Below are 23,358 nucleotides of genomic sequence, written 5' to 3' on the forward strand. Positions count from 1 at the left end.
AGGCTGGGATGGAATGGAACTCTGGTATCTCTCCCCCAAATAAGAATGGGGGAGGCGTGGTCAAAGCTTCCCCAGCTGATTCTAATCAGCTGCCAGGGCTGAGACGCTGAAGTCAACAGCCGCACCTGTGGGCGAATAACCCACCCCACCCCACCACCACCACGAGGATTGGGGCCACCTGGCCCGGAACAACTCGTGTCCTCACTGAGTTCAGTATCTAAGCCTCAGTTTCTTTCTCTGCACAATGGGTGGTGGCCTCGGGTTCCTGAATGTGGGTGGGCACAGACTCCCCCAGCCCCCCGCAGACTGAGGGGTCTCGCGCTCCCAGCCAGGGCTGGCCTGTGGGGTGCGCAGGGATGGGGACGGCGAGGCCGGGGCGTGCCCTGCGGCGGGCTCACAAAGCCCCTGGCGCTGACGTCAGGGCCCCTAGCGGCCGGCCCCCAGTGCAGGCGGAGCCGCGCGCTGCCACCCCCACCGCAGCCTGGCCCCGCCACCGCCGCCGTTCCAGCGCACGTGCCCGCCGGCCTGCGAACTTGCGCCGCCGCCGCCGCCGCCGTCCCCAGGGAAGCCGAGCGCACAGCCCGCGCCCCACCCCCGCCGCCTCCAGCCATGGGTAAGCATCCTGGCCGCGCGCCACGGCCCCGGCGCCCGCGCAGGTGGAGCCTCACCGGGCACCTGACCACGGCGGGGCCACGAGGGAGGGACTCAGGTGTCCGCAACGCCCCGCTCGCTGCGCGGCCCCACCCCGCACCCCCGGGCGCGCCGCTGGCGGGAGGGGTGGCGGGGACCCAGCCCACGGGGCATCCCAGTGGCAGCGCGGGCTTGCTCTGCAGGGTTGTGGAAGGGAGCTTCTTGTGGGGTGCTCGGGATGCCCATGCTCCCAGTCCTGTCGCGTCTCGTCCCGTCCTGTCCCGTCCCGTCCTGTCCCATCCCATCCCGTCCCACTCTGTGGGGTCTTATGCGCCTTCTGCACACATGACGCAAATGGCCCAGCTCCCCGCGCCTGCAGCTCAGTGGGCTTCCGACAGCTCCTTTGGGTACAGGACCTTTGAAGCCAGAAAGGTGGGCATAGAGGGAGACACGATGGGACAGAGGACAAGTCCCCGTTGTCCCCCTCCACTTATCCACGTGTGGGTCTGGGCGCAGGTGGACCCCGTGTGCCAAGCGGGCTCCCTTGTGCTTGGAGGGTCGTCTGGTGTAGGCAGAGAAAGGCAGCCCTGGCCATGGCGATCTCCAGCCAAGCCCGGGGCACAACTAGGGAGGCACTCATACCCTTGTCCTTAACCCCTATTCTGCCCGGGGTGTTGAGAACTAGTCGTGGGGGGGGGGGTGCTGATAACTAGTCGAGAGTGCAGTTGCCCCTGTGCGCCTGGCTGTGAGCACCTTGCTGGGGCAAGGGGGCTCCCTCCTCTCCTCTCTCTGCAAGTCTTCTTCAGAGGCTGTCGGAGCCCCTGGAAGCGCTCAGGATGAGAAGCAGTAAAGGTTTTGACTGCTGGACTTGGGGAGGGCTGGCGGACCCGGTCCTGGCCTGACCTCTTTCTCCTCTCCTCCGTGTTCCTGCTGGTAGCTGAGTGTGTGCGTGTGTCTGGTGAGGTGTGGCAAGGGGTCCATCATCATCCTGCCTTCGAAATGAAGTTCCACGAATGTTATTAGCATCTCTTCTTTTGCACGCACTAGGTAGGTAATCAGAATATGAAAGGCAGTAAGTGCATCCCAGAGTCAGGGAGAGCTAGGTCCAACTCCTCCCAAGGGCAGCTTTGCTGACCTGGGGGGGGGTAGCTAGCTCCTAGGCCTGTGCAGTGCTTGGTGCAAAGGGTGCCTCAGCTTAACATCCAGGTGGGCCTGCAGGAACGTGGGGGAGCCTGACTGATGGCCCAATAGAAAGTCATTTCTGTTTTGATAACTCTAGGCGTTCAGATTTGTCACCGTTGGAAACTGAGCATCCAGTTACTGCTTGGGGACCCTCTTCAGAAGGGATCTCAAAATACTTTGGGCTTAATTGGGGGCGGGCTTTCTTTTCAAATAGGTGTGGAACTCCAGCACAGTTCTCATGAAGCAAATGCCCAGCCCAGCAGCCGGTTCTCAAGGAAGTACTTTGTGTCTTGGACAATTGTTGAGTCTCCACTTCAATTGCCAATTTATGTTAATGTGTGCATACCTCAGTGCTTCTGGCAGTATCCCTGGTTTTAGATTTTCATTTTTACGCTGAGGAAAAAAAAAGTCCTCTTCATGCCAAAAAGGAAACATACTGATTTCCTTGAGTAAAGTCTTGGTAAGTACACCACGGGGCCATGACCTGGTTTTATTTTTCCAGATGGCTTTAATTACTGAGCATACCCTTGTGAATGCTTTAATTGAAGTGATTTCATGCTGGGAAAATTCTGACCAATGGCCGATTGAAGCTGGGGTTTGGAGTCTTACAGAAGTCACTTCCGTCAGTGATAATCAGTTAATTGACTGCTAAAATGGGTTACATTTGTGAATGTCACATTGTAAAATATTCCACAACTTGAGGTTGGAAAATAGTTTCTAGTAGTGGCATGTACAGTTTTGTTTTTCCAATGCATCAAAAAAAAAACTTGTTTAAAAAAAAATTGTTGAGCCAGTGGGTTTTCTATGACTTCATTGAGGTAGATTTCACACACTATGCAGTGTACACATCGAAATGTACAAAGCTGGCGACTTCTGGCAAATCCAAAGTTGTGAATCCAGCAAATGTGAAGGTATCACCCTCCCCCCCAGAAGACTCATGGTAGCCACTCCATGAGCCCCCACTCCCAGCCCCTAGCAACCTCTAATCTTCCTGTCTCCAAAGACTGGCCTGCCCTTCTGCGCTTCTGTGCAGGTGTTTAAACTCTCGGGGAGCAGGTTCCTGCCGGGAGGATGTCACTGTTCAGTCACTGGTGGTTTGATGCAATGGGGAGATGTTTGGAGGCAGTTCACCACCCTAGTTGACTGGATTGGAACTGATTCCCTGGCTGAAGAGTGTACACATGCACACGCAGTTTCTGTTTCCTTCTTTGTCTCTCCCTGTCTCTCTTCTGATAGGAACATATATATATATATATACACACACACACACATATATATATATATATTTTTTAATTTTGCTTACCAGAGCACTGCTCAGCTCTGGCTTACGGTGGTGCAGGGGATTGGATCTGTGACTTTGGAGCCTCTGGCATGAGAGTCTCTTTGCATAACCATTATGCTACCCTCCCCCCCCCCCCGAGGTAATTTTGATTCTTCAGAGTGTAGAGATGAAGCAAATGAAGTGGACTTGACCGCTCACCTTTTCCAAGGCACGTGAAGACCAGCCGAGCAGCTTTCATAGGGATTCTATGCTCTGAGGACAGTGCCAGCCTCCTTCCATGAGGTCCGTCCCTGTCAGCTGTCAATGAAGGGAGCTCCAGCGCAAGGGCTAAATGATTGTCTGGTTCCATTTTGTGGCTTGTGGCGAGGACGGTTTTTATAAGGCTTGTGAACTATGTGCACTCAGCCCTCCCATGGAATAGCTTATAATTCTATACTCTTTCTTTTTCAAAATTTAGTTAGCTGTCTTTCCCAAAATTCTGTTTTATATGAGAAAGGGAGAGCGAGAGTGAGCAAGTGAGAGAGAGAGAGAGAGAGAGAGAGAGGAGTACCCATCAGCTGCAGCAGATGGAGGTGCCGGGGATCAAACCCAGGGACTCAAGCATGCAAGTCCTGTACTCTGCCATAAAACTGTCACCCATGTAAACAGTGTTTCGGATGACTGGTTTTGATAAGTTCTCTCACTTACTGTGTCCAGATCGCCTGAAGTCTTCCTGGGGCAGCAGTTTCTGAGTCTCTGGGCCTTACGGATGCCCTATTTCTGGGTTTCGGGCAAGCTCCTTTGGGCTCCAGGCATATGGCCCCAGAGCCAGGGGTTAGCAGGGGCACAGCAAGGCCACCCCGAGCCCAGGGCTTGGCTGATCAGGGGAAATCATTTTCTCTTTTTAATCTTAGTAAGCAAACCACTGAAGAATTTCAGGGATTGGTGTCTTGGGATGCTTAGCAGATGTGATCTAGAAGTCACTTGGCTCACATGCGGTATGCTGGGGGAACAGGAGGAGAGAGTACCCTACTTGTAAGAACTGTTTCCCAACCCGGCCTCACAGGCCTCCTTGGTCACTGAGTCGGATGTTGGCATCTTGGATGCCACCTCCAGGTTGACTGGCTCTTCTCCAAAGAGGCTGGTGCCGGAAGTCGGGAGGCCCCCTTGGTGTTCCAGCTTTCACTTCTGCCCTCTTCTGGGAGAGCCTCTGCTCACCTCCCAGAGCCCAGGCCACCTCAAAGGCTGGAAAGGAAGGAAGCCCCCCACAGCTGTGGGTGCTGGGACTCTGCTCAGGGCTTCAGGGCTTCCAATGAAAGTGCCGAGCGAGCCCTTCCCAGGTGTACAGCTAGGCAGGAGAGCTGCCCCACAGCCCAGGCGCGGATCATTAGGGAATAGCCTGCCTGAAGAAAGCTCCCTCCAGTGTCACGAGGAAACCACATAGTCACAGCCTGGGACTCATTCAAACCAGAAGTCATGCAATGAGTTATTCTCACTTCTCTCCAGTGAGAGCTGCTGCCCTAGTCACTTGACCCCTCCAAGGGCTTCTTAGAGCAGATCCTGATCCGCCGCTTAAGGGCTCAGGCAGTGAGGCAGCCCTACAAAGTTCCACTTCTGTGTACTCAGCATTTCCTGTAACTTGATTTTTAAAAAATTGATTTAACATGGGTTGGTAATATTATGTTCTTTTAGAGGTTGAGTTGGACACCCATGTATATGTTTGACCCACCACAGGGGCCAGGTGGTGGCACACCTGGTTGAGTGCACACATTACCATGCACAAGGACCCAGGTTCAGATCCCTGGCCCACACCTGCAGTGGGAGGGGGGAGCTTCACGAGCAGGTATCTCTCTGTCTCTCTCCCTCTCTATTTTCCCCCATTTCCTCTTGACTTCTCTCAATCTCTGTCCAATACATTAATAAATGAAATGATTTTAAACAGTGGGAAAGAAGACACCGCACCTGGCAGTCAGTTTTTTCTTCTCCTACTTCCTTTAATAGAGCAGAGAGAAATTGAAAGGGAAGGGGGAAGATAGAGATAAAGGGAGAGAGGTAAGAGAGGGCAGAGGTAGGAACAGACCTGCAGCACTGCTTCACTTAGCAAGTTTTCCCTCCGTAGGTGGGAACTGGGGGCTTGAACCCAGATCCTTACGCACGGTGACTGGTGAGCTCAGTTGGGTGCGCCACCACCCTGGCCTCTCAATTCTGGTGTATTTTGAAGCCAGGGCCTTTCATTTCCTAACTTAGACACTGTCTTTCTGGTCCCTGCCAGCTGATGTCTTTGCGGTTTCAGTGTACCTTCACCTGTGCAGATCCGGCTAGTCGTGTATCCTGGCACTCACGCTCATCCAGTTGATTGGGGTATTGAAGGTACCACGTCCCGCCCCCCCCCCCCCCAAAGGACAAGGGTTTCATCAGATAAAGTGCACTTTACCAAGGTCTTTCCACTTTTTTAAGTGTACAGATGTCACAATCTGTAAGGTTAAGTGTTAGAAACTGCTGAGAAACTATCCTGACTCTAACAAGGCAAATGACATCAAGTGTTGTTCTTCACTAATACTCATCCTTTCAGCACAGATTCTTCACAGAGTAGCCGAACTCCAGAGCTTGAAGCCACTTTAAAAGTGATTTGGTTGCTATAGGCAGACACCGAACAATCTAAAGAGCAGTTCAGATGTTATTTCATTACTTATTCTTGTTGTTATTATTATTGCCTCAAGCTTTTTTTTTTTTTTTGCTTTTGATATTCTGAAATGATTTCCTCTCGCTAATGAAAAGTACTTCCTCCTTGTCAGAGCTTTGCGGTTTAGGAAAGCTTGAGTGAAGTACTTTATTTCAGTCATGGCCCTGGGGCGGTAGGTGGAGTTAAATGAGCACCTACTACAACGCCACACAGCTGGCTGGTGCTAGGGTGTCAGTGTTGAATTCCCATCATGCACCTCTCCCCAGGAAGGTGCTAGGGACTCTTAGCCCCTTCCCCTCCAAAGTGCTGCTTAGGTGAACCTCATGCTGGGTTGTCTTTTAAAAAGTATAGATTTATTTTCTTTGATAGGACAGAGAGAAATTGAGAGGAGATAGAAAGAAACCTGCAGACCTGCTTCACCACTTGGGAGGCTTCTCCCTTGCAGGTGGGGAGCGGGGGCTCGAACTCAGGTCCTTGCATACGGTAACGTGTGTGCTCAACCAGGTGCACCACTGCCTAGACCCTTGGGTTAAGGCTTGAAATCAAAAGAAAGAAACAAGACCCAGTCCTGTCAAATTGACAGTCGTTGCAGGCCCTCAAACAGCTTTAGATAGAAGTACAAGATCCTGTAGATTTCCTCCATCCAAATGGAAAAGCAGGGGAGAGTGTTTCAGAGAGGGGTTTCCAGGAGAAGGCAGTTACCTTTGATGTGAACCTGGAAAGATGAGCAGGATGTCAAGAACCGAGTGTGCAGGGGGTGGTGGTGGGGGACTGTTCTAGGCCGTAGGCTCAGATGTGTGCGTGCAGACTGCTGCTGCTGGGGCGTCATGGAGAACTTGGGCCTGAATGTGGAGGAGGAGGAGGGAGGAGTACAGAGGCTGGAAGGCAGGCCAGGCAGGGAGAGCCAGGAGGAACTTGGTCATTGCCCTGTCCTTATAGAGAACCACGAGGGATTCAGGGGAAAGAAAGAAGAGAGAGAGAGAGAGAGAGAGAGAGAGAGAGAGAGAGAGAGAGAAAGAAAGAGCACCAGCCAGAAGGAAAGGCCAGCCTATGAAGAGAGAAAAGAAGCCCGCTGAGATAGCGAATCCCCAGTGCCTAATTGGAATATCCCAAAGCAGGAGCTGAGTGTGAGAAGGGGGAGGCCCGTAGCTGATCGGCAGCTTCTGGTGAAGACCTGGACAGATGTGTTGAGAGGGTGGAGAGGATAGGGTAGGAGTGCCCAGAGCCTTAGGAACTGGACTGGCCCTGGCAGAAATTGGGGGTGAGGGTGGAAATAGAAAATGAGGCGAGGGTGTGTGGAAAGAGACTCAGGTGAGGAGTAATACTGCAAACAGGGCACATATAGATGATTCTTGCAAAAAATAGCCTTCCATCTCATTCATTGCCTCCTCCCCTCGAAGGATAAAGTGGAGAAGGAAGCTTTTCTGGGATGGAAAGAGATAGTCTTTGGTATAACTCCAGAAGAATTGAGAGTTGAAATGGAACCTAGTCCTTGCCTATTTGTTAATTGGGCTCTTTAATTTGAAGTGGCGTTGTGTCTTCGGTAAGTATTTGAAAGAACACACCAGTGAAATCACCTGGGTGTGTGGAGCCTTCTTTGTGAAGGTGTTTAAAATTAAGAATGAATTTTTTTTTTTTTAACCAGGGGTGGAGACTCTTTTTCCTGCCAAGCACCATTTGGATATCTTTTTAAATTTTTTTTAAATATATCATCTTTCTTTTTTAAAAATATTTTACTTATTTATTCATGAGAAAGATAGGAGGAGAGAGAGACAAAGAGCCAGACATCACTCTGGTACGTGTGCTGCCAGGGATTGAACTTGAGACAGAGACAGAGAGAGGCAGAAAAAGGGAGTGAAAGACACTACATCACCAAAACGATCTTCAGTGCTGTGAGGACTCGGCTTGACCTGGATTGTAAACACGGCCAAACAGCACACTACCCAAGTGAGCTACTTTGCTAACCTTGGAAAAATCGGTTCATTTTATCCGTTATTAAATTTGTTGACATAAAGTTCACAAAAGTCTTGTATTTGCAATCCTTTCATCTATAGGCTCTGTAGTGGTGTGTGTGTGTGTGTGTGTGTGTGTGTGTGTGTTCGTGTTCATAACAATGGAGCTAATTCATATTCTCCTTTTGCTTGATCTTTCTTGGCCTTTTGTTTTAGTAGCTTGATAATTGCATCTGTTAATTACATCTGATAGACGCGTAACCCCTTGAAAAAGGAGCGCATTTTCTAATAACTGGAAAATAGTGTCTTTACTCAATAAGCAGAAAAAGCTGCCAAAGGGAAAAGTAACCTGATCTTTTGAATTTTACTCTTATGTGTATATAAGTCAGTATATTTAAACTTGCTGTAATAAAGTGTATCAAATGCTACTGTAAATGATCTCAAGTATTTAATTAGTGAATTTATTTATTGCCGGCAGGGTTATTGCTGAGGCTCAGTGCCGCCACCGCCACCAAAAGTGTAATCCTTTCCAAAGGGATGCTCGTTTTTTCTAACCAGAAGTGTTTTTTTTTTTTTTTTTTTTAACCTGTATGCAGCAGCATCTGAGAGTCCAAAGACATGGGGAACCGTGCAGATCCACTACCTGACTCTTCCTTTGGGGTAAAGTGCTACCTAAGCCATCTTGACAGGAGTCCAAACTCCCCTGGGACTTGAGAGTATCTGGCTTTGGAAATGCGTTTTTATTTTTCTTAGTTATTAACTTACTAGTTCAACTTTAATCATGGTTCAGAAGATTGTATGATTATAAGGTACAGTTTTATGCTTTATCATTCACCATAGATCCATGCCCCTCCCAGCAATAGCCACAGAGTTCTCAGGAAGCTTGGCTACTCCTCTTTCTCTGTCTTTGTGTGTTTCCATTCTCTGTATTCCACAGATGGGCAAAACCATCCAGTCGTTTGTTTGTTTTTTGCCTCTTTACTTAGTTCACTAATCATAATCACCTCCACTTCCATCCATTTTGTCCTAAAGGATGCAATGCCATCTTTTTTTTTTTAATTGCAGAGTGGTATTCCATTGACCATATAGCCCATAACTTCTTTTTTCATATATTTATTTTATCTCCTTTTGTTGCCCTTGTTGTTTTTTATTGTTGTAGTTATTATTGTTATTGATGTTGTTGTTGGGTGGGAGAGAGAGAAATGGAGAGAGGAGGGGAAGACGGGGAGAGAAAGACAGACATCTGCAGACCTGCTTCACCGCCTGTGAAGGGACTCCCCAGCAGGTGCGGAGCCGGGGACTCGAACCGGGATCCTTACGCCAATCCTTGCGCTTTGTGCCACGTGTGCTTAACCCGCTGCACTACCGCCGGACTCCCAGCCCATAACTTCTTTATCGCTTGTGTATTTATGCCGTTTCTAGTCCTTGACTATTGTGAAAAATGAGCTGTGAGCATAAGTGTTGTTAAAAATTCGGAGGCTCCAGCTGGCCGGGCTAGCTTCACGGGCGGGGGTAACAGAGATGACCAGAGACATACGGCTGGGCAGGGAAGCTGTATTTCTTTATTCAGAAACAACGATTCATAAACTAAACCAAACTAATCACCAAACAGAACTCTGCTGTCTCTTTGCGGCGGCGCAAGCACTCTCTCTTACTCTGCAACTCTCCAACTCTGTAACTCTGGAACTCTGGCCTCTCTCCAGGTTCCTTGGGGCGGGGCCAAGCAGGCCCACGAAACTAACTAGACTGATCCAATTCTCTTGGCGGGGGAGAACTAGAACAACCCAATGTAAAGCATACAACACATAAGGGTGCAGTTCTCTTTGAATTACTGCTTCCATGCCCTTTGAATCTATCTGTAGGAGTGGTATTGCTGGATCATTTGTATTTGTTTAAGGACTTTCCATACAGTTTTCCAAAGAGGCTGTACTAGTTTGCATTCCCACCAGCAGTGTATCAAAGTTCCTTTTCTCCACAACCTTACCAATACCTGTCACTTCATGTTTTGCTGATCTAAGCCATCCTCTCAGGTGGGAGATGGAACCTCAGCGGTTTCCTTGGTTATTTGCCCTGCCTTTCAGTACATTTTATTTTAAAGGACTGTTTCTATGAAGTTCCTCTTGCTCTGTAAAATGGTTTTCATCTTTTGTTCATCCGTAAGTGTGAAGGCATCAAGGGTCTGACTCCATTTCTTAACATCCTTAATTACCTTGAAGACCTTTCCTAACTTAGATTTTGTCTCCAGTCTACCCAGAGTAAGTCTTTAAGGCCACCTTCCTGTATGTCCTATTTAGTCCCGAGGGTCTCTCCCCCCATGTGTTGAGAGGGACAGACCAGAGTGGGAGGAGAAAAGTCTGTGTTTTCCTTGTTGCTCAGCAAGGTCTTTTGCCAACAGCCTCTGACCTCCAGGTCCCCTCATCCAGAGCCCTCCCCTTAAGTGACTGTTTTCAGAGAGGGAGATCTGAGCGTACTTCTCATCACTAGGTATTTCTAGTGTCAAAAGAGCAGAAACTTTGGAAATAGGAGGCTCGAAGGAGTCTAGAAAATCTTCTTGGCTTGTGCTCAGGTCCCTGGGTTAGGAGTTTGTCACACAACAACTCCTTGAAGTCATGGCACTGAATTTTTTTAAAGAAAATCTCTTTTTAAAATTTTTATTATTTATTTATTGGATAGAGAAATGAAGAAGGAAGGGATAGATAGAAAGGGAGAAAGAGAAACACCTGCAGCACTGCTTTACTGCTCATGAAGCTTCCCCCCTGCAGGTGGCAACCAGAGGCTTGAACCTGGGTCCTTGTGCACCGTAATGTGTGCACTTCATTGAGTGTGCCACCCCCTGCACCCCTGAAAGCATTCCATTGAGATGGTGAGGTTTTAAATTCGGGCATCTGTTCCTTCACACAGTGAGCAGAGAGTGATGTCATGAGCAAACACATCCGAGTCCCTCTACTTACCTTATTTCACATGGCACTACAGTTGGCTCGATATTTGCCTTTTGGTTTTCTGATAAGGCATATTGTCCATTTCCATGGTTAAGTGCAACAGCAATCAGAACATAAAAGGACTGAATGTCCATTCTGTGAATCACTGCCATCCTCCAAAGTGCAGGGTTACCAAAAGCTGAGTTGAGCCCCTCCCCCCTTTGTTTTTGTAAGAGGCATGAATGTTCTCAAGTCATTTTGAGTATGTAATCTTTTTTAAAAATTTTTATTTATTTTCCCTTTTGTTGCCCTTTTTATTGTTGTAGTTATTATTGATGTCGTTGTTGTTGGATAGGACAGAGAGAAATGGAGAGAGGAAGGGAAGACAGGGGGAGAGAAAGACAGACACCTACAGACCTGCTTCACCGCCTGTGAAGCGACTCCCCTGCAGGTAGGGAGCCGGGGGGTCGAACCGGGATCCTTACGCCGGTCCTTTCACTTTGCGCCACGTGAGCTTAACCCGCTGTGCTACCGTCCAACTCCCTGTAATTGAAATCTAATGCATACGCACACACACATACACAAAAATGTAGACAAATCCTAGGCACACAGCTTGATCAGCTTTTATAAGCTTAATCAGGATTTAGATTAAGAAGCAGAACATCACCAGCCCCTCAGAAGTCCTCTGCCAACTCCTGATCAGGCACCCAGCACGTGCTAATCACTCCGAATTTCTGCCCGGGTAGCTTTGCCTGTTTTCCCTTTTCATTCTAAGTGGATCCATGCAATATGAACTGTTATGTCTGGCAGCTTTTGATCAACGCTAATAACATTGCTTTATAACTCAGAGTTGATTGAAATCCAGAAACTAGACCTCCTCTTTTTTTTTTTAAGATTTTATTTATTGATTCATGAGAAATGATAGGAGAGAGAGAAAGAACCAGACATCACTCTGGTACATGTGCTGCTGGGGATTGAACTTAGAACCTCATGCATGAGAGTCCAATGCCTCGTCCACCTCCAGACCATGAGCCAGTTCCTTTTGAAACAGAGAGATACAAGGGGCCCCACTTTGCCCCTGTCAGGCAATCTTCCTGGTACTCTTAACTGACAGGGTTCTCACACAAAAAAAGGTCAAATTCAGTAACTCCTGGCAACCTACCTACATTTGCATACAAGCTGTGGGGACACTAGACCGCCTTCTGAACCACACTGGTTAAAAGTGTTTGTTAATTGCCTTCATTTGTGTCTTGGGCTGTGCTAGGAAGGGCATACACCACCGGTTCCTGGCCTGTGCCTTACATGGAAAACTTTGGCAGGTAGATGTGAAAAGGACTTTGACAATAATTGATGAGGAAATGAGAGAGGGGCATGAAAAACCTGCAGGCAGATGAAGAGATGGCCGAATTAAGCCTCCTCCTCACCCCCCTGGAAATGAAAAGTCCATAAAGAGGCAGTGCCACTGGCTGTTGTGTGAATTATTCAGGATAAGATCAGTAGGAATATCTTCTGATTTCAGAACATAAAGCCATCCCAGATGCAGAGTCCGCCTCCCAACTGCCTTCCAGAAGATGGAGCTTTCGGAACTGTGTGAGTTCCTAGTGGCTAGGGTGAGAAAGGGTTAGCTGTCCAAATGGACAAAACTTTGGCCAACTTAACTGTTCTTGGGGACTTGGGCAGTAATAACCTGATTCCCTCCCCACCTTGGATGAGGACTATTGTCATCCTGTTGACAGAAGTAGTGATCTTTGCTTTAAATTGGTCAGTGTCACCTCTGCCTCTTAGGTTGGTGGGTCCGAGCACTTGGCGTTCTGATACTTAGGGGTCAAGCATCTTGTTGCTATGAAGTGGTACTTCCTAGTTCTTTAGGCTGCATTTCCCTAGAGAGATCAAACATTGGGGCAGGTTATTGACCTTTTTGTTTTTCTCTTCCATTTATATCCTTACTGGTTTTTTTTTTTCTTACTGATTGGCAGCAAAAAGTCTGTATATAGTCTGGACACTAAACCCTTAGCTGAATGTGTTGACAGGATCATCTTCCTCTCTGTGGCTTATCTTTGAATGTTGTAAAGCAGTCATTTCCTGCACTAAATCTTTCTAATTTTTTGTGGTTATAAAACCCTGTATCTTTTCCTTTATTTCTTTGACTTGTGACTTTTTAAAATTAATCCTATTGCTAGATTGATAAGGTTCTCCCATTTCTCTCTATTTTTTTAAACATTGCTAAACTCTACTGTTTCATTTCTTAGTCTTTTTTTTTCTTTTTAAAGCTAATTGTTTTTTCTTTCTTTTTTTAAAATTATCTTTATTGGATAGAGACAGCCAGAAGTTGAGAGGGGTGGGGGTGATAGGGAGAGAGACAGACACTTGCAAAGCTTCACCACTTGCAAAGCTCTCCCCCTGCAGGTGGGGACTGGGGGCTCGAACTCAGGTCCTTGCACATTGTAACATGTGCATTCAGCCCGGTGTGCCACCACCCAGCCCCATTTTTTCAGCCTTTATCCCATTGGGGTTTGGATTTCTGTGCATAGCATGAAACGAAAACCTATTTTTGTTTTGTATCTCCTATACAGAAACCATCCCACATTCCGTAGTCCATCCTTTCCCCAGTGGTTTAAAAAAAAAAAAAAAAAAACATTTACATACTGTGATTGTAACCAAGGCAATTAAATCAGTTTCTGTCAAGTTGCATGATTCTTTCGTCTCTCTTTCCAGTGGTCAGATGCATTTCCAGTCTGTTTACAAGTTTGATGGTTATAATACAGTATCGTTAAGATACTCCACTCATCTTATGTAACACTGCCTCTCACCTCCTAAATCTCCCTGTTGCAAGTATGTACCTGAGCCGCAGCCTGTTGCTTTGGTCTGCTTTCCAATCTTGTGCTGATATTGTTGACTGTGGATGTAGGGGATACCTTGCTCTCACCTTAAAGATCATTCCTCCTCTCATTTTTTTTTTTTTAAAAAGTGTCTGAGATGTTCACCAGCTTTTTGTATTCCTCCACATGTCCGTCGGGGTTTGGAGCTGCAGATTCATTTTCATGGAGGTCTGTTTATTGGTCTAGTTGGATCCTTTGTTCAAGGTGCATGGTCTGTCTCTTCAACACCCCATCCCCTCATGACCTGATAAGTCTTTTAAAAAGTCTACTAGAGTTTCCTTAGAGCTTTCGTGTTTTTTTTTTCTTTTTTAAAAGAGAAAAGGCAAACGACCCAGGTGTGGCTCTGTGGAATGTCATGGTTCCTTCCCTGCCACTGATCCGTGGCTTCTGGAAGGGTAACTGAATGGACAGGTGTGTGCCCGTGAACATAGACTCTGGAGGGGCACTGATTCTGAGCTACCGTGTGTCAGCCTGGCTCGAAGCACTGAAGTGAAATGAGGTATTTTTCCTTGAGCCATTCTGTTATAATATGGCATGTTGCCATAATGATACTGACCTGTCATCATGAGAAAATAAAACCCTCAGCATATTAAGACATGGTTTTCTTGGAGCTGGGTGGTGGTGCAGACAGTAGAGTGTGCATGTCACCATGTACAAGCCCCCTTTCCCTGCCTCCGTAAAGGAATCTCACAAGTGCTAAAGCAGGGCTGCAGGTGTCTCTCTTTCTCCCTCTCTCTCCCCACCATCCCTCTCAATTTCTCTGTCTTTATCAAATAAGGACTGTAAAAATCAGGTTTTTTGTAAAGGAGAAATATGGTCTGATTTACTCCATTACAGTGATCAAGCTTAGTTTTAAGAAGTGAAGTCTTAGCTGAAAGAGAGAGGAAAAGAAAAAAAAGAAACAGTTTCCCCCACTCATACCATAGAGCTATGCAGCGAGGGTAAATCTAGACTGATCTGAGGGTGGCTCTTGTGTTGAAGTGGCGCTCCCAGGCCTGGTGATGTTACCGAGGGAGCGGAGCCATTCATGGCTGGCCCAGACTACCTAGTTTGCCTGGGTGCCTTGATGGAAACATTTTCCTGGACTAGTTTACATGAGCTGCTCACACTGCAAAGAGGAGCCCAGCAGTGATTTATTCTGGAAAGCAGTTCATTCAGCTGTCAAGTGAGGTTCTGTGCATGGCTGTTCCCCATCACTTCACAGAATTAGTCCTATTCCTCCGGCGAGGACTTTGACTCTCACTTAGTGCTTTGGAAGCAGCAGAAACCACAAATGTAAACTCATCTCAAACCTGGTTTGGTTTTGGAAATGCCATTGGTGACGGTGGCCAGAACGGTCCTGGGCTTCTGGACTTTGTCAGCACACACCTGTGTCCCCCAGCACTGCCCCACCTCCCCCCAGCCAGTGCACGCACACACGCACGCACGCATGCACGCACACACGCACACGTGCACTTGTAGACCTTTAGACTTGAGAAATCCTGTTAGGGCCCATCAGAAGAGTCCATTCTTAAAATTCTTTTCATTTTAGGGGCTGGACAGTGGCACACACAGTTGAGTGGCACACACTAGAACCCAGGTTCAAGCTCCTGGTCCCCACCTGCAGAGGGGAAGCTTCACAAGTGGTGGAACAGTGCTGCAAGGGTCTTGATCTCTTTCCCTTCTCTCTCAATTTCTCTTTGTCCTATCAAATAACTAACTAAATTCCCGTTTTTGTCAGGTGTTTGCATCTTGGAGTACTCTCTCAGCATAGAAATGCTAGAACGTAAATTCTCTCTACTCTTTTGATCATATCATTCTGGTTTTGATGTCTTTTTTATTGTTTTCCTTGCAGTCATACTGCATTATAACATCACATGAATTTCAGGAGTACCTCAGTGAAAAATCATTAAAGTCACCGCTGCAAATCTGTGCTACCGAAACACACAGCCCATTCGTCCTGGTTTACCCCCATTCCTCCCTCCTTTCCTCTCATAAGTGCTGACTGGCCTTATAGTCCAGACACTTGTTTTTGTTTTATTACGTCACCTATTGGTTTGGTTTCTCTACACATCACGTAGGGGTGAAATTGTATGTTGTCCTCTTTCTCCATCTGACCCATGTCACACAGCATGGGGCCCCCTAGGGCCATCCATGTCGTCGCATATGGTCGGGTGGCACCTTTCTTTAGACCTGAGAGTAATGTTCAGTTGTGTGCAGAGACCACGGCTTCTGCCACCACTGACTTGGGCCAAAATGGCGGTATTTCTACTTACTGGCTGAATCGCAGCTGAGTTGGCCCAGCGGCATGACAAGTGGTGTGGTAGTTGGCAACATCTGAAGACAGTTTGGGTGGTCACAACTCGGGGGTGGGGAGAGGGAAGAGGGAAGGGAGCGCGCTTCTGGCATCTGGCATCTGGTGGGCAGAAACCAGAGACTCCAGTAAGCATCCTACAAGGCACACAGCTGTCTGCCCCAAATGGGAAGCATGTCCAGAAGGGGTTGGGGCACTGACAGAAGACAGAAATCTGAAGTTGTGAGAGGGCCATCCTTGCAAATCTGTACAACATCTTGGGCCAGGGAGATATCTCAGCCTGCTGGGGTACAGGACGAGGCCTGCCTGAGGCCCCAGAGACTGCAGGTTACACCCCCAGCTCCACCTTCTGCCAGAGTTGAGTGGTGTCCTAGTCAGCCTCCTACCCCCATACAAATTAATTAATATGTACTGAAAAAGAAACATGGGACGTGTTCTAAAAATTCAGGAGGCCATTAGGATACGGGTGTTCATTTGGAATGAACACAGTGCAGCTGGGGTCCACTGATTGGGCAGTGATCGAAAGCGTCGGGCGAGATGCAGATGGAAGAGGAAGGGGTACAGTAATGGAGGCGAGGTAATGGATGAGGAAAGGGTGGATGGAGACTTGCAAGAGGAAAAGACATGGGGGTTTGCGTCTCCCCCTAAAGATTTCTTTGTTGGTGAGTGAGTGAACGAGAACCAAAGTATCACTCTGGCATACGCAATGTCAGGGATCGAACTTACGACACCATGTTTGAGAGACCAGCATTTTATCCACTGCTTTTATTAGTCCTCTCAAACAGGCTTCTCTTGTTATTCCTGGCTTCTTCTAAGCTTGGCCCTTTGGTGCAGACTGTGTAAGCCAACCTCCGGGTCTGGCTTGCCCAGGCTCCGTTTTATAAAGGTTCCACTTCTGCCAGTCCTTCACAGTCAAGACCTGTGAGTGAACAGTCTTTGACCGTTTCTGTGATGCAAATCTAGCATCTCCACGTGGCCTAGTAGAACACAGCATCGCATCCCAGCAAGGCACAACAGTAGCAGCCGAAAGGCTCCTTCCCAGGGCCCATTTCTCGCTGGTATTACAATGACAGGTGAGAAACAGCCATTCACGTTTCCCTGGAACTTTGTAGACGGGGCTATTGCCTCATTCTTTTTTTTTTTTTTCTCCCAGAGTGAAAGAAGAGAAAGGAAGGGACAGAGAGTGTATAGATACCAAAGCACCACTCCACTGCCCATGGAACTCGCTCATTGTGCCAGGGCTTGAACCCAGGGCCTCTCACACAGCAAAACATGTACTCTACCAGACGAGCCTTCTCCTGGACCCTCACGTCATCTTTAACAGTCTGGACAGGATTCTTCCCTTGGGTTCCTCTGTCCCCAGAATGTAGCTTCCCCTCACAGAGTCTTAGGAAGCAAAAGTCTCCCCCTTGGTGGCTCCCAAGGTGAAACAGACTTCACCTGTCTCTTTGCCCGGTGGATACGAACCTCTGTGTTTCAGTATTCAGCTACCTGTCTGGGTGATTGCTAGGTGTGAGACACTTGCTAGATTCAGTCAGTCGATTGTTTTACTTTATTTTGCCTGGTGGTGTAATGTTGGCATAGCAAAAAAAAAAAAAAAAAAAAAAGAGCGAGAGAAAAGAAAGAACTCACTAGTGTTAGCAGGAACATTTTCCCTCCATATTTTGTTGCAACTATTAAATTGAGGGGATTTCTAGACCCATGTTAAGTTTTTGTGTCCTTGCAATTTAATTATTTCTAAGCATACTTATCTCTGCACCTTACTCTGGATTTTCAGGTGGTGTGTGACCATTTTTAGCAAATTCAGCATCTAGCATCATCTCCACCACATGGAGATGCTAGATGCTAGACTTGTATCACAAAAATGGTCAAATACCACATGAAAATCCGTAGTAAGATGGATTTTTTTCCTCACCTTTGTGAGAAAAAAAAATCAATATCATATCGCATGATGAACAGGTTGTGCAAACATCTTGTTCTTTTGTATTACTTCTGTAAACTTGCTGAACGCTCACGAGCACTCCTTGCACGTCATATAAAGTTGTTCCTTGAGGGTGAAATTAAGAATTGCAGAACAGCACCTTGATTTTTCTACCATTAAGAGTTCATTCTAGCATGAAATAGCATATAACCAGAACACTGTTTATATTAATATGGATCACTGTATTTGAAAAAGAAGCGTTTATTCATGAAAATATCACCAGATGAAAATTGTGGAGCGCATATTCACCAGGCAGGAAGTTCCCTCATCCTTCTCCCCTCCCCAGCCATTTGCCAAGTCGCTCTTGACGGTGTCTGCCATATTGGGGTACTGGTATTTGGGATCTCTGTGATGAAAAGCTGGCCTCTCACTGCCATTCCCTTGAGTTGAAAGACAGTTGAGTGAGTGTCTTCAGGGAAGTACACAAAAAGAGATGGTGTTGACGAAGAGTTCACAGTGGCCGGAAAAAACGGCCTCTCTGTGAATCATCTGCCCAGTAATCAAAGTGCCTCTGCTCCCATCCCCTTGTCTCTCTTGAGACAAGGTTTTGTCATTGTCACAGTCAGACACAGCGGTGCACTGCAGGAGGGAAGCCCCCACCTCCCCGTTGAGAACGCAGAGACCCGTGGTGGTGATTTGCTGTGAAGTTGCTGCCTCTAGTGGTATGACCAAGGCTCCGTTTGTGACAGAGCACCCCAGCTTTCGTTGTCCACCTGGGTTGGCCAGGCGTAGTCACACTCCTGGTGCTGAGCAGGAGAGCAGACCTGTGCCCGAGAGCAGAGTCCTCATTAATCAGGGTGGAAGCAGCAGAAATGGGTGCAAGCGATTTCCCCCGGTCTTGGTATTATTGCATGTAGCAGACCCCCCCCCCCACACACACACTCTTTTTACACGGTAACTGGCCCCGTGAATGCCAGTGCTAGCACTTTTCCAACTTAATTACCTCTGAGTATATCTGAGTCTCGTTCCTTTTGCAAGTAAGCATCCTGCTGCGCTGATCCAATCCAGGCTGCAGCGGGGGAGAAGCAGACCTGTGCTTAAGGGCACTGCTTGGTGCAGTGAGCCGACAGCCAGGGTGGGGTGCAACTAGGGAAACAGAGGTGGGTGGTGGTAAAAGTGGCCAAAAGCAAGAGAATGACACCTAGATGATGTCAGGAGATAGGGTGACACTGAGACACTGTCGTTACATACCGCCGCCGCCTTCCTTAGAAGTCTGGTGGCATCACCACTGGAGCCTGGCAATCAATGAAGCCATTGCCTGAATGCCTGGCAGAGGCCAGCCTCTCCTAAATGCATTGAATGAATGTGCTGAATCATAAATGCAGTGTGTCATGCAATGATCTTTTTATAAGTTTATTGCCCCTGGAAACCCACCTTTAGAGGAGAGCAGTGAGGGGCTCAGACATTATTACCATAGCAACTGTATTGCTAAAATGGCGGGCTGCGCTCACGTGGGTTAAAAATATCAAGTTTGATCGTGATCAGAATCTCCCCACGTAAGTTGCTCATGTCGAATATCCAGGCTGTGGCTGTCCTGCTCTCAAATCCTAATTGAGATTTGGTCTCCATTCCATGCTTGTCTGGCTGCTACAGCTCCTGCCATTACCTTCACATTCCTACTGATGGAAGGAGAGGCCATTCTAGACAGTCGTGTCCATCACTTCCCAGTGGGCAAAATGCGCTCATAGGTTCACGCCTGACTGCAAGTGATTCTGGGAAATGCGGTTTTTCCCCTGGAAATCAGCTGAAAATACTACTGCTGTATAAGAGGGGCACAAAGTGTTAGGAAGCAGGGAGCCGTAAGTTTTTTATAGTTGCGTTTTCTTTCATCTTATTATTTTACCACCAGGGTTATTGCTGGGACTTGGTGCCTGCATGACTCTACTGCTCCTGGTGGCCATTTGCTTTCCTTTCTTCTAGATAGAGAGTAAAAGACAAAGAGAAGGGGAGACACCATAGCACCTCTCCTAGTAGCTTCTCTCCTGCAAGTGCTCCAGGTCTTAAACCTGGGTCCTTGCACTCTACCGGGTGAGTGCTCACATTAACATCTTTAAAACAGAAGCAAAATAGATAAAGCCATAACGTGAACACTCATTTTTTATTTCAAACTTTGGTTTCATTTGGGTCTTTGGTAAGAACAACAGTAGGTCTGCAACGTGAGTGCCATGCCAGTACTGCAAACGGAGACCTTCAACAGGACCTAGGTGGCTGCCGCCATCACCACTAGCAAGTCCATGATTGGGGGGGGGGGGGGTTTCAAATAGTTGAGCAGGTGAGTGCCTTTTGAAAATAAATCCCCTTCCTTTGTGAACTTTGCAAAATTAAGACTATAAAGAAGACAGAATAAGAAGATGGTGTTTCTTGACATTCAAGCATTGTGTAGAGGGCTTGAGCCACATTCTAGCCTCGTGTTTATTACAAATGCAAACTAGCAGTCAGTCTCTATAGCTCTATAGCTCAGTCTCTCTGCCTCTATCTAAACTAAATTTCACACACACACACACACACACACACACACACACACACACACACACACACACATACACACTTTCTTTCAGTCATGCTAGTTTGCATTTGTAATAAACACGAGGCCGAAACCCATGTGGAGGCCTGCTGTAGTGATCTAAAAAGAATGGTAGGCCCAAGGGTGTGCTGGGGTTGTTGTAGTATTTCTGTTTAAGGTGATATGTAGCATCTCCATACTTAGCAACTAATTATATGCCTGTAGCTTTCAGGCCTGTATATATCTGGTCATAGATATTTAATTCTTCTCATCTGAATGAAAAAATAACGGAGGTGTACACTATGCTTTGCACACACTAATGTGATTAGATGTAGTCTATGAGTTGGCTGATCTCATACGGCCAAGATTGGATGCAAAGTAGATTAAACTGTAAAATTAAAATGTTCCTCTTACAGAAACCACGGGAGGCGGCATCTCTAAAGAGCCCAAACCGGATCAGTATGGATGTCTTAGTGACAAGCACTGAAATGAAAAGACAGGTTACTTTTTATTTTAAAATCAAAGTATTTTATTCTTTTTAAATTTTTTACTTATTTCTCTTCTTAGAGACAGAGAGACATTGAGAGTGAAAGGGGGATAGAGAAGGAGAGTGACAGACACCGGCAGCACTGCTTCAGCACTTGTGAAACTTTCTCCCTGCAGGTGGGGACCAGGGACTTGAACCTGGGTCCCTGTGCACTGTAATGTGAGCACTTAACCAGATGTGCCACTGCCTGGCCCTGAAAAGACACTTTCTTTCTTTTTTAAAATATTTATTTATTTTCTCTTTTTTGTTGCCCATGTTGTTTTAACATTGTTGTGGTTATTGATGTGGTTGTGGTTGGATAGGACAGAGAGAAATAGAGAGGGGGAGAGAAAGACACCTGCAGACCTGCTTCACCGGCTGTGAAGCGACTCCCCTGCATGTGGGGAGCCGGGGGCTCAAACCGGGATCCTAACGCCAGTCCTTGCTCTTTGTGCCACGCCACGTGCGCTTAACCCGCTGCACTACCACCTGACTCCCAAAAAAGACACTTTCTTAAAGCATCCTGTCCCACTACTGGCAAAAACAGGAATTCTCACTGAGTTGTGAGCTGAGTAGCCCAACTATTTTTTAAAAATTTTTATTAGTGATTTAATATTGATTTACAAAATTACATGTTAACAGGGGTATAATTCCACATCATTCCCACCACTAGAGTTCTAAATCCCCAGTCTCTCCAGTACAAGCCTCAGCAGTTCTTCCAAGATTGCAGACATCGGTTAACCATCATCTCTACATCTGTCTACACTTGGACATAATTGCTCCTTTTTTCCTTCCAGCTCCCATCCTCTCTTTCCCTCCAAGCCACACATAATCCTATTACTACATCCAAATGTCCCTCTCTTTTTCCTCCTCTCTCTGTGGGTCCTGTGGGTCTGTGGGAGCTGGAATTCAGAGCCCTCTTAATCCTCTTCCCCCTATCACTTCTCCCCCACTGGGAGTATGGGTCAAGATTGTTTGGGGGGGTTGCAGAAAGTGGGAGTTCTGGCTCCTATAATTATTTCTCCACTGGACATCGACATTGGCAGGTCAATCCATACCCCCAGTCTGGCCCAACTATTTTCTTTCACTGCATAATCTTTCTTTGTTGGCTCTTTTGTTTAGATTATCTTTCTAATTAAATTTGTTTCAGATTTGAGGACTAAAAATGTCACCCTTTCCCCAACTATTTCCGGCAAAAGGATTGCTTCAGAAGCATTTTGTTCCCTAGTCTTTGGCTCAGTTGTTCTTCATGCAGATTTCACATGAACCTCAAAATCCCAAGGACCAAAACGAGGTCAGATTATTTCCAGGGCTAACGCGTGTTTCTGCGTTTGCATTTCCATTGCTTTAAACAGTGGCAGCCATTAACTTTTGTACTGGAGCGTCACTGCTTTGGTGGCCCATGTTTCAGTGGGAGATAGATGAATAAAGAAACTTGTGAGGGGTGTTGTTTTTTTCTTGAGTGGAAAGCAGCGCTCTCCAGAATTCAGTTTCAGAAGTTGGAAGCCATTGCTTTGGGCTTTGTTTCCAGCCTGGCTATCCACCAAGCCTACGACTCTGGTAAGATGGTTCACCTTTGTCTTGACCTTGGCTTTCCCAGTCATGAGAAGAAATGAGTTAAAGGACAAAAGAAATAGTGAACACCCTGTGCAGCTGGCAACCAGGGAAGGACTTGTGCTGGCCGCGTTGTAAATGTCACCCTCTCAGCGGAATTTCAGGCGGGCTAGGTAACTGGGAACTGGTTGACAGAGTTCACTCGCATTCGCCTTGTCTTGGAGGCTTTCCAGTTCTTTGGAAGCAAACCACATCCTCACCCTGCAAGGAAATAGTAGTGGCTTTTCTTGGGGAAATATTTCCTTTGACTCAACTCCATTTTGTGAGTCACATTCTCCGCTGTGCGGCGGGACCAGCGAACCCCCGCTGAACTCCTGGAGCCCGGGTCTGGATTGCCCCCGGGTGGTCTCTCACTCCAGTAGCACAGCAGCGGTACAGCATTAAATGAACAAAGAAACAGCCTGTGAAAGAATTTGGGCAGAAAAGTAATTGCAAGTGGTGAATATGGCAGACCTGTCGTGCCCTCCTGCCCTCCGTGGCTCCCAGTAGGAGAGTCGCTGGGGGGAGGGGGGGGGCTGGTTGAAATTCATTCCAGGTCCGGTCGGTTCTGGAGCCACGTTCACCACAATGAGAATTCTCAGCAGTCAGGAGCGGCCAGAGGCTGCGATACTGGACAACACAGCTCGGATATATATATTTCCTTCATTGCAGGGAAGTCCAGTGGACAGTGCCGGCCTAAGTCAGGAGCCAGAGAGAACTAAGCATAGTATAGCAAAGGGGGAGACTTGGAATGGAAGTCAAGAGACGAGTTTCTTCTACTCTGGGCCCTGAAAGGCACTGTGATCTTCTTTAAAAATATAGCTTATTTTATTTATTTTGGATAGAGACAGAAATTGAGAGAGATGGATAGAAAAGGAGAGACAGGCGGGGATTGAGGGCTTGAACCTGGGGCCTTGTGCGTGGTAATGTGTACACTCAGCCAGATGTGCCACTGCC

The 23,358-nt window shown here is 47.3% G+C and overlaps 1 protein-coding gene across 1 annotated transcript in view; it reads left to right on the top strand.

Annotated features, from left to right (window-relative positions):
• The first annotated feature begins 272 nt into the window (after positions 1–272).
• The window catches only part of GPM6B (glycoprotein M6B), a 137,620-nt gene continuing 114,534 nt past the window's right edge, over positions 273–23,358 (top strand). The window contains exon 1 of the mRNA XM_060183037.1: positions 273–613. Coding sequence (XP_060039020.1) covers positions 610–613 — 4 coding nt within the window. The 5' untranslated portion in view covers positions 273–609. The remainder of the gene's footprint in view (positions 614–23,358) is intronic.

This window comes from Erinaceus europaeus, chromosome X (genome assembly GCF_950295315.1).
Source record: "Erinaceus europaeus chromosome X, mEriEur2.1, whole genome shotgun sequence".
Lineage (NCBI taxonomy): Eukaryota > Metazoa > Chordata > Mammalia > Eulipotyphla > Erinaceidae > Erinaceus > Erinaceus europaeus.